This window comes from Podarcis liolepis (assembly GCF_965112155.1).
Source record: "Podarcis liolepis genome assembly, chromosome: 1".
NCBI lineage: Eukaryota > Metazoa > Chordata > Lepidosauria > Squamata > Lacertidae > Podarcis > Podarcis liolepis.
In genome coordinates, this window is record NC_139554.1 from 83,761,625 (window position 1) to 83,776,473 (window position 14,849).

A 14,849-nucleotide genomic window follows, 5' to 3' on the forward strand; every position below is an offset into this window, starting at 1 on the left:
TATGCCTTACTAAATACAAGCCTGAGAGGCAAGAAGGGCAGGATAAGCTGGTTGTGGTCAAGTTTATTATTCTAGATTGGAAGCTGTAACATTCTGAATGAGAGAAAAATGTTAATTCACTATCATGTTGAGGTTTTCCCCAGCAGGCAAGACGCCTGGGGTGGCTTTAAAACCAAGCCAGATGGGTGGGGTATAAATAATAATTTATTTGTATTATCAGTGGCAGGGCATCTGTTTTGCCTCCAGGTCTCAAGTTCAATCTCCAACATCTCCAGTAGGGCTGGGACACACCCCAGGGGTGGTCTGCTGTTTTTATATTTATTGTGTATTTTGTGGTTTTATATTTTGATTTTATTCTGTGAACTGCCCTAAGACCCCCAGGTATAGCGCGGTATATAAATTATTTTTTAAAACCCCAAAACCATGGAGAGGCGCTGCCAGTCGGTGTGCAGAATACTGAGCTAGTTGGACCCAATGGTCTTCTCAGTATAACGCTGCTTCCCGCGTTGCCTATGCAACCCGAGATGCTTGGTGGGGTTAAAACAGACTACTGTATAGTGCTACAATTGGAGCGACAAACGGAAGGGTTAAGCCCCTTCTGTCAACACACCACAAACGACTGTGTGTGTGTGTGTGTGTGTGTGTGTGTGTAGAAAGGGGTGCGCGTGCAGGAAGGTGTTGCACTTCTCCCTCTTTATTCACAGTGTAAAATGGAGACGACCACTTCCCCCGCACCCTTAAAACAGGAAACCGGGAGTGAGGTGCCAGTGCGGCCACTCTTCTCCCGCCTCTCTATGATACGCTCCCGCAGAAAGGGCGGAAGCCTCGGTCCCATGACGACGATAACACCCGCGTCGCTGGGGAGATGACGACACTCGGGGAGGCGGGGCCTGGAAGGCCGCGGGGGTAATCGGGGATCCCCTGCTATGGCCGGCGTCTTCGACATCGACCTGGAAACGGAGGAGGGGAGCGACGGGGAGGAGCCTGAACTGGGGGCCTTGGTGAGGCGGGTTAGAGACTGATAGAAGGGAAAAGGGGGTGGGCCTAGCAAGGAAGGCAGGAAGGCAGGCTGGGGAGTGGAAAGGAGGGAGGGAAGAAGCAAGTTAAGACAGTAAGTAAGAGCGCAATAATATAGATCCTTACTCGGAAGTAAACCCCACGGAGCTCAAGGGGGGTTCCTTCAAGGCATGTTGGTACAGGATCGCAGCCCATCAGTGCGGTCCTGTGCATGTCTACTGAGAAGGCAGCCCCTCTGAGCTTCAGTGGAGCATATTTGCAGCCTTAGTGCCTACAGTGTCTCCCACACTGGCTGGGAAACTCCATTTTCTCTGGTACTGATTGACCTCTGCTTTGTCTCTCCATCTCTCCCCCCCCTCTTTTCAGGAGGTGGACCCAGATCTTCGCCACATAGGCTCTGAGTGAGTATAATACAAAGTCCTGCATTGCATCCCTGGGAGGATTTTGCTGTGCTTCTTTGACCACAACCAGCTTACCCTGTCCCTCTTGCCTCTCAGGCTTGTCTGGACTAGGTTTCTTGTCTGAGATATAGGCAGACTGGCAAGAATTGCCGTGGTGAGTCACTGGGGGCCCATCTGTAGTCCCAGCTAGTCATATGGTCTTGGCATCTAGTACTTAGAGGCTCCCCTAAGCCCAAGGGCATGTTGTCATTTTGTTATATGGTGCTGTCATTGTTACATGACGGCACTTCAAAGGAATGTGTAAGTCAAATTACAGGCCCTGCCCTAAGGAGCTTACAGTCAGCCTTTTGATGGAAGGGTGGCAACAAAGGGATAGGATGGGAGAAGCAAAGCTAACCAGGATGCTACATGCAAAATTTATTAAAACTACCACCACTCGATTTCCACTGTCAATGCAATCCACTGTTTACCACTCTCATAGGGAATATGTTGGAGGTAATATAATTGTCTTGCTGAATTGGAGATTAAGGCCTGTGTAGCTGAGCATATATTTTTTCCAAAAAACAGCCAGCTAGATCAGATTCTTCAGGGCATTCACAAAGCAGGTCATGGAGGTGATGGTAGCAGTGTCTGACATTTAACAGGGTACAGAGCTTCCATTTAGCCATCAGAGATAGCTTATATTTCTTTGGCAGTGGGTTCAGTGCTGACAATCTAGGAATTTTATGAGATCTTGAGTATGTGAACTTAGTCTTGTGCCTGTAGCTACAGTAACAAGACTTCAGGAAAGTGTGGACCAGTGTATCCATACCCTTCAGTACCTTTTGCTATCAGAGAACCCTTATCTACTCTGTTTGCCTTAGTTTTCAACTTTTGTTCTGTTCCAGTGAGCAAGCAGCAGTTGCTGTATAGATTAGTCAGAATGTGACTAATGTGTTCTCACACAGTGTGAAAAAGCTGTTCCTCTCCCACCTGTCATGAAAGTCAATTCTCTAGTTAGACTTCAGCAAGGGTCCTGATTTTGCTTTTGAGGCCATTTACCCCAAACCATGACTACCTGCTTCACACCTGATGTCATTTGTGACATCAGGTGTGGGGCTGGTAAATATACAGCTGCAAAGGAGCAAATCAGGAGCCAAAAGTGCCCTTCGGGTTGTCCTTTGGCAAATGGCGTTCTCTGCAAGTAAGTCTCACTGGGATCACCTGGGCTAGAGAGTTCCTCACCAGCTGTTTGGTGCCGAGAGCTAGCCTCATTAAAGTTTCCTGTTTGCAAGCATGATTTGGATTCAAACCACATCTGCAAAAAGACATTTTTCTTCTGCCATTTAGCAGAGGAAAACTGTCTTCAAAGAGGCTTGTTGTAACCCCTGATCAGCATTTATAGCTCTTTGAATGCACAGTCTCTTCACCTGTCAGAGTTGGCCTGCAGTGGGTGGAGGAGGTAAGGATCCAGTTGGCTTCCCCTGATCTAGACTATCAGATTGCCAGAGGAGTAATGGTTTTCTTTCATTTCTAAACACTCTTTCCTTGTGTTCTAAGGTAACGTAATTTAAGGAACTTCACAGAAGGTAAATTTCCTGGTCCTGCCTCTCTACAATAATGCTCCATTCCGCATGGTTCAGGGAGGCCCTGCGTTAATCCAGTGAGGCTTTGCAGGGGGAAGGAGGAAATGGGAAATTAGCTTTCTGTGAACTTTCTTAAGTTAACTTATCTTGGAGTCCCTGCCTATACCTTTATAGAACACATATGACAATTTGTGGTTTCAGTGGTTCTCTTCACTCTTTTTATATATTTAACTGTCAGACTTCACTTTGAAGGACCTTCTCTGCTGTTCCTTTATTTCCCTTGTCCTTCTTTCCCTTCCACAGATTGGTGCCAGGTCATTATGAGGAAATTGAAATCTCTGAGAGTATTGTCAACAATGGCCCGGAGCGCATTGGGCCCCACTGCTTCGAATTGCTACGTGTTTTGGGCAAGGGTGGCTATGGCAAGGTGAGCAGTGCTTTGGGGTGGTGTGCATTGGGAGGGTGGGGAAAGTAGGGTGGTTACACTTCAGAATGTACATATCCCTGTCCCCTGTTGTTGAAAAAGAACAACAACTAATGAATAGCAACAAAAACAAAAAAAGCCAATCTGTTTTGTTGCTATTAATTAGTTGTTCTTTTCAACTCAAAACAAATATTAAAAATAAGTGTGAAAGTGAGAGTAAAAACAACCTAAGATTCACAAATATTATATAAGAGCTGCCAGGCTGCTTAGTAGGATGTAAAGCTTTCTACCACTGTTTAAATATCTGCACTGGCTCCCAATTGGCTACCAACCAAATTCAAAGTTTCCATGCTGACTTTTAAACCCTAAACAACTGGAGACCAGGATACCTGGCAGGTGGCCTCTCACTGGAAGTAGAAGCCAATCTTTACAATTTTCCATAAAGCCCCTACTTGTCCTTCCATCACCAGCAAATAACCGTTTGCTGAGCTATCCTCTAGGTTGCCCTCCCTTGGGTAATTTGTGAGGTGGAGGCAGTAGTGATCTTTAAACACCTCTTTAAAATTTATGTTTACCCAAGGTAAGTACTTTCCTGCAATTTGACTCCTAATTTTTTGTTGTGTACTCTGCTCAGTTTTATTTGTGATCATCATTTTTCGTGTTTATCTGGTTCTTAGGTAATTTCAGGCTTATGGAGGAAGTGAGATGGATGAAACAGGAAGAGAGACATGTAGGAGGCAGGGAGCGTTTGACTTATGCCAAAGTTGACCAGTTAAAATACAGGTTATTTTTAAGACCACGCCATGTTGATTAAGACTTTCTTTTGTTTTCCTTGAATCTGCTAAGGCAAATAGACTGGGAAACCATAACATGCCCACTTCTCCTTATCCTATAGTTTCATCGACTGTGTGGTATCTGACTATGACTGGGGACTGACCCTGGGCGGTCAGATGGGAGCTGAATCAGACATGCAGGCTGTGTATCTATCTATCTATCTCTCTCCTATTATTATTCATTATCACCATCATTACAGTCATACCTTGGATCCCAAATGCCTTGCTAGTTGAATGTTTTGGCTCCCAAACGCCGCAAACCTGGAAGTGAGTGTTCCAGTTTGTGAACGTTCTTTGGAACCTGAATATCCAGTGCAGCTTCCGTGGCTTCCAGTTGAGTGCAGGAAGCTCGGAAGCTGCGCCTTGGTTGTCAAACGTTTTTGGAAGTTGAATGGACTTCCGGAATGGATTCCATTCGACAAACAAGGTACGACTGTACTTTATTAAGGGCCTTTGACGCAGTCATCTCAAAGAGATGTACGACAAAAAACAGGTGCTTCTGTCATCCCTTCCCCAAAGGACTTCCTGCATGGCTGCACAGTTCATAGAAATGTACACACGCATCGTTGCATCATGGAGTTGCATCATGTTGAAGCAACCCTCATGCTGCAAGGTGGGCTTCCAGTTGTGTAGTTGACAGGATTGGGGTCTCTCTTGTTTAGTTTCCAGATATGTGGTTTCTTGAGTCCTTGACAGGATTGCCCTCCCTCTAGCCCAGCTTGGCCTACAACGCCCAGCATCCTCAATCAATATGGCCAATAGTCTGCAATGATGCAAAATTACAGTGCGAAACATATCTGGAGGGCACCAGGTTGGGAAACGCTGCTCTACCCTCTACCCTTGAGTTCTGTAGCAGCCCCTGGGGAAGAGGGCGTAATGCTGTGAGTCATTGGCAGTGGCGTCGTTAGATGCCTACTCTGAAGCAGGCGTGTTCAGAGTACCCAGGGCTATGTACTGAAGGCTGTGATATACCTGATCCATTCTGGATTTGTGCCAGCATGCCGTGTGATGAGCCTTGCTTGTTCCCTGTGCCATTCTCTTATATAAATGTTGAGCACACAGGAGATGAAGGTTGCAGAGACTGGATGTATGATGGGGGAGCCTGAGGGCTCCTCTCTTCAGTGTGCCACGGGCTGCTCATCTTGCTTATTGCTTCTGTGCCTACTGTAGGTATTCCAGGTACGGAAGGTGCAGGGCACAAATGCTGGGAAAATATTTGCCATGAAAGTCCTAAAGAAGGTAAGCTGCCTGTCTCTTTGCAGTAGAAGGTATGTGTGCTGTTTCATCCGGTAGCGGGGACCTTCATTCTCTCTCGGTGTCTCCTGCAGGCCAAGATTGCCTGTAATGCCAAGGACACAGCCCACACAAGGGCAGAGAGAAATATCTTGGAGGCCATCAAGCACCCCTTCATTGTGGACCTCATCTATGCCTTCCAAACTGGTGGTAAACTCTACCTCATCCTGGAATGTCTCAGTGGTATGGAAACAAAGATCAGCCTCCGTCAGTGGAAAGGGGACTGTCCCAGTGGCTTGGTGCAACTCCCTGGGAGCCAACCCCTTCAACTCCAGGTGGATTTTGGGGTGTGAGCTGATGGTTTCTCTTCCTCCTGTGTTTTCTAGGTGGGGAGCTTTTCATGCAGCTGGAGCGAGAAGGCATCTTCCTGGAGGACACAGCCTGGTCAGTGCAAGCACCACTCTAGACTGAATGGGGGTAGTCAGGAGGACTGGAGTTAGCTGCAGGATCTCTCTCCTGCTTCGTGCACTGGCCATATAATCTCTTGTGTTAGGGGTAGGAAATCTGTGGCCACCCACATGGTCAGGGATTGTGGGAGTTGTAGCCCAACAATACCTGGAGGGGCCTAGGTGGCCCATCTCTGCTCTGTATCACTTGTGGCAGTTCTGTAGGCAGGGTTTGAATGAATGGGTTTTATGGATATGCCTTTCAAAACAAAACAAAGCCAAGACTGTTTGAAAATCCTAACCTAATCTATTGTTTGAACATGGGATGGAAAATTGGCCCAGATCCTTAACGGTGACAATTCAGTAGCTTTGTGCTCACTGAACAATGCAGGATAAATATAGGAAAATGACCCTGGTGTGGTTTCTTTAAAGGAAAACAAAAACCTTGTCTTCTAATGTGGCGCTCTTTTTTGAACTATCTGGATGACATTACTAAACTAATCTGCCATACGAGTAGTAGGTTGGACCATCTGGTTTTACTTGATCCATGAAAAAAGAGAGATTTTGTTGTTTATCTTCTCAGGACGAACATCATAGGGTGCAGCCTGCCTTGCCTTTGTTCCATTTCTGACTCAATCCCCTGTGTGTTTACTTGGAAATAAATCCCAGTCTGCTGAGCATAGTTTACTGTTGTGTGTTTAGCAGTGCTGCTTTAATCAGTGTCCTTTCCCTCATATGAGTTTTTGTTGCCTTCACCTGTAACAATTTATTCTAAAATAGATTGTAGTGGTCTTTTTAAGCACCACTGTCAGTTGAACGTCCACAATGACTTGTGTTACTATGTGGATTTTTTAGAGCACACCTAATCTGACTTGAGTACCTATTAAAAATTACAGCTTCAGTCTCAGAGCTGTTTCTTTGGGGATTTATCCCATGAGCAGCTACCGTATTCAAGGACTGGCAGCCCTCTGGGAAGAGTCCAGCGCATCAGGCAACACAAAACTGTCAGCTAGCCAGGGCAGTGATTTTGAGCTAACACCCCTTGTGACTGGTCTTGCCCACATCATTGCAGGCCATTGAACATACAGCTGCATTATAAGATGAACCCATGGAAAAATTTTCATAGTACAACTGCAAAAATTCACTTGAAATGACTCCTCCTGCAGCCATGGCATTGGTTTATCTCCTGCGTGCACTGTAACATTAAACAAGCTTGCTGTTTTAAAAATCCATAGTGCACACGGTGAGATAATGCACAGTGGGATAAATGCAGATGCGACAGAAATTCAAAAGCACTTGCCAACCAGGGAAGAGGAGCAGATCGAGCATTCTCAAATAAGGCAGCTCTCCCCATTGTTGTCCAATGAAAGAGGGCCATTGTATTTGTGTGCAGCGGCATGTTGCTGCTCCTCCCTCCGGCCTGACAGGAAGGAGAGCCCTATAAATGCATGTAGCTGTTCTCAACCCTGATGATTCTTCTGTGGGGCTTCCAGAGCTTTAACTGTTGCTGGAAGTGGGTGGGCATGAGGTAATGCAATAAACACCAGCATAAAATACTGGATTGCTCAACCATGCTCTTGAGGCACGTTGGAGCAAACAACTCAGTGACGTTCAGAAAGGATTCTTGGGAACTTGTAGGTCTTTAATGAAGAGTAAATATTGGCTGCCTTGCCCCTGCTCATTAAAATTCCATAAATCATCACATTCTTTCCACTTCCCCAAGCCAAAAGGAACCTTGACTTACCTGCACGAAACAGATATTCCTGGTTGTACCGGAAGATGCAACTTCCCATCCAGCTGCTTTCTTGGCAATTGGGTCCTTTAGTCCCACAGAGGGACTGAATTTTGTGGATTGCCCTCCCCTTTTGATTGACACCAGGCTTTCTGTTAGCGGCTTGCACTGCCAGTTGTTGGGACCTGTGAATGGTTGTTCCTCAAATATTGACATGGCTAGCCCATTCTGAACTGTTTGGGTGGCTCGTGTTGCTCCTGCTGACTGAGTCCTTTCCCCTCTTCTTCCAGTTTCTATCTGAGTGAGATCACTCTGGCCCTTGGTCACCTGCACTCTAATGGCATCATCTACCGGGATCTCAAGCCTGAGAACATCATGCTAAACAGCCAAGGTAGGCAGCAGTATTCCCAGTGTGCAAAAGGAGTGTGTGCGCATGGGGGGGTGTACCTTGGTTTCAGTATGCTCCTTTCCCTCAGTTTATTTATTACTCATAATGCTAATTTATTATCCACTCCTCACCCTTCGAATACAGAGCCCCATCCCTGTTCTCTATCAAGAGTCCCAACCACCACAAGTTAAAAGAACTCTTCCCTTCTGTGGTTTCCAGCAACTTCATTTTGGACCAGTTGAAGTTTCCAAGTTATCCTCAAGGGCATCCCCACACGGAGCACATTAAAATAACCTAATCTCGAAGTTACTGCCAAGGAACTCACTTTCCTGGTTTCCTCTTCTGCAGGGCACATTAAGCTGACGGACTTTGGCCTCTGTAAGGAGTCCATCCACGACGGCGCTGTCACCCACACCTTTTGTGGCACCATAGAATACATGTAGGTGACTTGGACTCCTGGGCGTTTTTGAGAAACCAGCACAGGCTTTCTTCCGGTTCAGTTTGGGTGGGAAATATATGTGGGTGACTACCATCACAATATTATTTCTCCCTCTGCCCCCGCCCCCCACTTGCATTCCAGGGCCCCAGAGATATTGCTGCGCAGCGGCCACAACCGAGCAGTGGATTGGTGGAGCCTCGGTGCTCTGATGTATGACATGCTCACTGGATCGGCAAGTCTCGCTCATGCTGTGTTTGAAGGCGGGGTTGGAAGCAACAGGGCACAGGGTGTCGACAGAAGGGATGCCACACATGACTGAGGGAGGGAGGAATTGTAGGTCAGTGGTTAATGATGGGTCGGGTTGCAGATAGCCTTGTATCTGGCTCAGCTGGCAGTGGTCTTAGATACAGGTTTGGGGGTGGGGAATGGCAACATCTCACTACTAGTACTGTCTAGTAAGGCATTTGAAGGGGGGGACTGCTGCTGCTGCCTTGTCTGTGTGTCTTCGTGTCTCTGTCCCAGGGCCTAGCACAACTTCATTGTCTCCAACTTCTATTCTCAAAGGGTTTGCACCGATGTTTTGCTGTTGGTTTCCATGCTGCACCCTTAGCCTTTCCCTCTCTGTTTCCCTTCTCCCCACCCTGGCCACCTGCACTTGCTTGAGCTGCCAAGCAGATTCTTCCTCCTCCTCTGCTGAACCCTCTGTGTCCCTGCCTTGCAGCCGCCATTTACAGCCGAAAACCGCAAAAAGACCATGGACAAGATCCTGAAAGGGAAGTTGGCGCTTCCACCCTACTTAACCCCCGATGCCCGTGACCTGATCAAGAAGGTACCAGCCCACCTGTCATTGAATTGGGTCCTGCAGATTGCATTTTGACTGTCTTGTTGCTTAGGTTGCTATCACACCTTCCTCCCCCGGGCATCTTGCAAATGCTGCTTATATGCTTTAATAAATGCATTACTTCTGGGTATGGGTATGTAAGGGTAGGCAGGGCCAGCATACTTTGGCAGCCAAAGCACTTGTGGTTGTTGAGAGAGATGGGGAGGGGAGAGTGTCTCTATTCAATGTGACACTCAGCTTTGGAGGTGGGAACCCCTGAGGTTCAGCACCAGCCCAGTGACTGTCCCCTTCTTGGTTCCAAGCTCAGAAGGGCTCTCCAGAGCAGAATTGTAGATCTGTATAGTTGGAAGGGATCCTGAGAGTCACCCAGTCCAACGCCTGCAATGCTGACGTCAACCAGAACTGCCCAGTACCTTTCAGTACATGACCTACCATTTCCTTCTTCCCAGAGCTGCTAGAACTGGGAAGTTTGTGTGTGTGAGTGTGTGTGTGCATAGTTTGCATACCACCATGCAGACGGTCATCTTCCTCCTAAGCTTGGAAATGGTGAAGCGGGAGGAGGTGGCTTGCCATTCCTTTCTCTTGCCTCTGGCTGCTGTGTGACCACCTCTTCTCTTCCTGTATCACCGGTCATAGTGGAGAGGCCAGCTGCCTCTCCAGTATGGCCTGTCCTCTATCTCTCAGCTTCAGGAAGTACTTGGTGCAGAAGCTGATGCTGCAGAGCATACAAGCTGAAATGGATGGGGATGTAGTGGGTGGAGGGCAGTAGCACCTCTCACACTGAGTGCTCCATTGCCCCGAGAGGCAGTAAGGAGGGGTAGGCCATTTGCCTGGTACTGGCTAGTGTTGGGGAGGGAAGCAGGTGGAAGCTTATGCCTCCATGGATGGTGGTGACGGCATGGCAGCATGGCCAATTGTTTGCAGTTATGGAAACTCTAGTCCATAAGATCTGGAGGTGCCAGATGGGGGAAGGCTGCCATAGTGTGTGTGGCGGGGGAGGTGATGTGTAGACTCCTGTTCATGTGAAAAGCGTTCTGATAATAGTGGACTCAAATCTCATCCTGCATTCTAAAGTCCTGAGTAGAATAAAATGGAGGTTACTGTGGAAGTGCTATGCTTGTGAGTCCCATCTGCTTCAAGAGTCTGCTTCTGCCCTTTGAGCTTACCTGAGCAATATTTCTTCCATGCATTCTCTCTCTTTTCCCAGTTCCTCAAAAGGCATGCCAGCCAGAGGATCGGGGGCGGGCCAGGCGATGCTGCAGACGTACAGGTAAATTGGACGAGGGGACAGTGGCAGGCTGTGCTCTGGATGGAGATGGTGTTAGTGAACTCAAACAAAAGTGTAGCCCATTTCCAGGCCTACTGCGGCAGGAATTGAGCAAAGAATTCAGAATCCTGAGAATCTATACTTATAAGAATATATTAAAGGCAAGTTTCTATCCTTTTAAAATATGTAAGCACTGCCTGGTGAAATTTCTGGAGTGGAGCAGGGAGGATTCTGTGCTCTGGGCAGCATTTCCAAAGCTTCAGCAACTTGCATAGTTCTTTGCCTCTTCCGATAATGAATTAAAGCAGAGTATATTTCTGCAAATGTGCTTAAACAAAACCATCTAGGTTGCAGAAGTCAGCTTTTCATGGTATAGGATTTCAGTGAGGTACTTTCATTTCTTAAGTGCATCTGTCCTGAGTTCTTTGGATAGAATAGGCCAGATAGAAGCAACCTGAAGTCCTTTCCAGGCTCCTGTCCTCTTCTCCCTTTATCCCCTCCCAAGGGTTTTTCTTCTTCTCAGCTCATAAAATTCTGCACTAATGATACCTGGTGATTCACCTGTAAGCCAATTTTAGTAGCTGAGAAGATTGTTGGAAAAACCTTGTTGGGAAAACCCATGTTACATTCTATACCATTTGTGTAAGCAGTACCATGTTAAGGGGAGGGAAATCTGGCACACATAATGTGATTTTTGTGGTCTGCGCTTAGCCTTTTCACCACCATTTCTCAATAATTTTGTGACCACTGATTTTCATCCATAGCCGTATATGGTGTTCTGCTGTTCAAGTCACCCATTTAATTTGAAGTCAATCAGGACTGAGCTCTACATTCAGGAAAAAAGCATGCAGTACAGCCCCCCATGGACTGTGGCACCAAGAATCTTCTCCTTGACATGCTAACTTCTATAGATAGGAAAATTTTGTTCTTGCAGGAAACACTCCAATCCCTGAGCCAGTATTCACATTCTGAAGTGGCACCATCTTTAGAAGGCTGTACCTCTAATTCATTTTTTGAAACATGCAGATTGGGCCCCAATTCTGTACTTGAAAAGGCCTACATTTGTTGCCAAGTTGAAATGACCACAAATGGGAATTTTACAAGAGGAAGTCAGTTTTTTGTTTGGTGTCCGAGTGATGGGTAGCCACTGTGGTGTCTATGAGCACTGTAGCCATCCTGCTTCTCTGGCTTTTGTGCTTGATAGACAAGGAAGCAGGGGTGGGGGTGGGGGAAGTTTTGCTGACGCCATAACTATAAATCTATGGAGTGCAATTTTTCCACCTGGTTGTAAATGAGTCTGCCGTCTTGTAGGCATTATGAGAGCAGCCTCAAATTTTAGGATTTTGAGGGCTTTTTTGTTTCAGGAACTTCCAATAGTTCTAGGTAGCAATAACTTCCCTGCCTTGCCTTTCAGAGACACCCGTTTTTCCGACACATTAACTGGGATGACTTGCTGGCTAGGAGAGTTGACCCACCCTTTCGGCCATCACTGGTAGGACCCCACTCCTTTCTTCTCACCTAGCCCGTATTTCAGCCCATGGCCTTCTCGGTTCTCAACACTTTAATCCTGCATTGTAGCTTAAAGAGTTCTGGCTTATGAAGCTGAAACAGTAATTGCATTCTGCACCACACACCCTTTCCTTTGGCTGGCTAAAAGCCACGATTCCTGTTAAACCCATGTGCTCTATATCTCCCTCCCTCTGCACGGTAACTCTGATAAGGTGCTGTGTTGTTTGGACTGTAAGCCCTAGCCAGCATGGCCCAAGGGTCAGCAACAATGGGAATTGTAGCCAAAATATCTGGAGGATGCCAGGTTTGGGGAGAGGTTTACCAGAACCACCACATGTTCTTTGTTACCTGGTCAAAATAGCTAGTTTGCATAGGTAGTTGATAAAATGGGTGGCAACTCTGTTTCCTCATAACCATGCATGGAATTGATGGCAGAGATCAAAGATGCAGAGTGTAAGAAAAACAGGATGGCTAAATGGATAATTAATCCACCTTGAGTGATCTTGACTTCAAGATGGTCCCCTGAGCTGTTGTAGGTGGGCTATAGTACCTCTGCATTCCATTCTTCCTGTACCAATTTGCTCTGCCTAATCAGCCCAGAGGAGGGCGGTGTGGTGTCTCCCTGGAACTCCTGCTAGTCCTCTTGCTCTCTGTACAGTGGTACCATAGTTCTCGAACTTAAACCCTTCCGGGAGTCCGTTTGACTCCCAAAACCATTTGAAAACCAAGGCCCTGCTTCTGATTGGCTGCAGGAGCTTCCTGCATTCAATCAGAAGCCGCGTCGGACATTTGGCTTCCAAAAAACGTTTGCAAATCGGAAAACTTACTTCTGGGTTTGCAGCGTTTGGCAGCCAATTTGTTCAACACCTAAGCCGTTTGAGAACCAAGGTACCACTGTATACTGATCACCTCTTCCTCCCTTTCCCACCCGCAGCAATCCGAAGACGATGTCAGCCAGTTTGACACCCGCTTCACCCGGCAGACCCCCGTGGATAGTCCTGATGATGGCTTCCTCAGCGAGAGCGCCAACCAGGCCTTCTTGGTAAGGGACGTAAGGGACATGCAACAGTGTTTGCCTTTCCTTAGCGAAGGAGCTGCAGGGTTGTTGCTGCTGCTGCTTCTGAGTTAAACCAAATCCTGAGGTTGCAGTAGTGGCCCGGATCGTAGCTGCGTTGACCAGCTGTTTCCTTCTGCAGGGATTCACCTACGTAGCCCCATCAGTGTTGGAGAGCATCAAGGAAGGCTTTTCCTTCCAGCCCAAGCTGCGATCTCCCCGCCGTCTCAACAGCAGCCCCCGCACCCCTGTCAGGTAAGGGAGAGCCACGAGGTGGCCTGGATTCTAGAGTGCATTCTCCTCATGGGACTAGGGCAAAAGCAGGGTGAGCTCAGGGCCTTGCTTATGACAATAAATGTTGTCTCCGGCATCCCTTCCCCAGGGGAACGGCTGCGCTGTCTGGGCCTTGGTCGCTGCTATACCTGTGACTCTATGTGAAATGGGGGGCAGGAGAGGACAGGGAGGCATGTAAGTGGTGAAGTCAGTAACTGGCTTAACTCCAGCCCATGTTTTGCAGCCCATTGAAGTTCTCACCCTTTGAAGCCTTCAAGCCAAGCACAAGCACGGAACAGATGGAGCTGTCGCCGCCCTCGCTCATGCCGGTGCCAGAAGTCTCCGCTCCGCGGCCCATCAAAACCCCATCGGGCGCCAAGAAGAAGAAGGGCCGGGGGCGGGCCCGGTAGCAGAGGCAGCAGCGAGATCCTTGGACCGTCCGCCTTGGCAGGGCGGAGCACTCTGGTTGCCCAGGTGGACGGGGGCTCAGAGGTGGAGAGAGCTGTGCCACAGCAACGTCAAGCCCTGTTTGGGGAGCACCTTTTCTCCCCTGCTGCAAGGGGCCACCTTCCCTCCCAGCTGCAAAGGGTGGTGTGGTGTTGGTGCTTTTCCGTCATAGGGAACGATCCCTACGTGAGGTGCTTTCTTTTGAAATATATAGAGAAACGTGGTGGGAGCGGAGGGAAGTTGAGACACACCAAGGATCGGTCAGAAGGCGCCTGCCTCGGGGCTGAGTACGCTGCCATCTTACTGGCGGTGCATTTTGCGTGAGTGTGAACTGGGGGTAGGGAGGACTTTGCTGTTAGGACATGCAGTCTGGCTCTCCTCGCTGCTGCCAGACCCGTGGCAATTAAAGCTTTAGGACTTGTAAAGCAAGGGGCGCAACCTTGACCAGGCGGAAAGGATTGAGCAAATCCTACTGGGTGGAGTTGCACCCTCGTGAGAAACTTCCGCACCCATCTACTTTCCCCAGTGTGCACCAAGTGCCAAAAACTGATGCTGCTCCCTAAGTGGCCGTGGCCAGGTCAGTCTTTCCCCTGGGCTACTACCTATCTAGCAGTGCCTCTTTCTGTACCCTTGACTGTGAGTGAATCCTAGTGGTCTAGTTGCCGCCCAGACGATGGGCTGGTAAGTGGCAAGGATTTAACAGCTTGTTTCTGAGGACTGCTGCCATGATGCCCATGAAGCTTGGCCTTTGCCAAGTAGTACAGTTATGGTTGGAGAGAGCCATGCTGTGCTTCAGTCCACGAGGAGACTGCTACAGTGTCTCTTATCTCCCCTCTACTTTATTTGTCATAGGAAACTTTCAAAACAAAATGGAAACTCAGGCTGCATTTTTGGCGGGGCAGGCGATCAAGCAAGCTAGGTGCAAACGGGAAGGGGTCAATAGGCAACACAGGGCAAAAGCAGCTTCTGCTAGGTCCATG

At 48.0% G+C, this 14,849-nt stretch overlaps 1 protein-coding gene across 4 annotated transcripts; it reads left to right on the forward strand.

Moving 5' to 3' along the window:
* The first annotated feature begins 848 nt into the window (after positions 1 to 848).
* Positions 849 to 14,849, forward strand: RPS6KB2 (ribosomal protein S6 kinase B2). 4 transcript variants are annotated; one of them, XM_083515390.1, is made up of 15 exons: positions 849 to 1,001; positions 1,384 to 1,418; positions 3,287 to 3,410; positions 5,411 to 5,479; positions 5,569 to 5,716; positions 5,860 to 5,917; positions 7,942 to 8,042; positions 8,388 to 8,478; positions 8,620 to 8,710; positions 9,200 to 9,307; positions 10,527 to 10,589; positions 12,001 to 12,078; positions 13,030 to 13,137; positions 13,292 to 13,404; positions 13,667 to 14,849. In XM_083515390.1, exons 1-15 carry the CDS (start codon positions 927 to 929, stop codon positions 13,830 to 13,832), a joined length of 1,428 nt encoding a protein of 475 aa, XP_083371516.1. In that variant the 5' UTR covers positions 849 to 926; the 3' UTR covers positions 13,833 to 14,849. The 4 variants fall into 4 exon arrangements, with proteins under 4 accessions (XP_083371516.1, XP_083371515.1, XP_083371517.1 ...); XM_083515389.1 differs by having other exon boundaries at positions 887 to 1,001; positions 5,569 to 5,683; XM_083515391.1 differs by lacking the exon at positions 849 to 1,001 and adding an exon at positions 1,038 to 1,111.

What these genes read in the sequence shown, in the direction of transcription:
- RPS6KB2 (XM_083515390.1), top strand. Translation starts at nt 927, where the DNA reads ATGGCCGGCGTCTTCGACATCGACCTGGAAACGGAGGAGGGGAGCGAC. An exon ending in GCGCCAACCAGGCCTTCTTG is followed by an intron (nt 13,138 to 13,291) that starts GTAAGGGACGTA and finishes TTCCTTCTGCAG; the next exon opens with GGATTCACCTACGTAGCCCC. An exon ending in AGCCCCCGCACCCCTGTCAG is followed by an intron (nt 13,405 to 13,666) that starts GTAAGGGAGAGC and finishes CATGTTTTGCAG; the next exon opens with CCCATTGAAGTTCTCACCCT.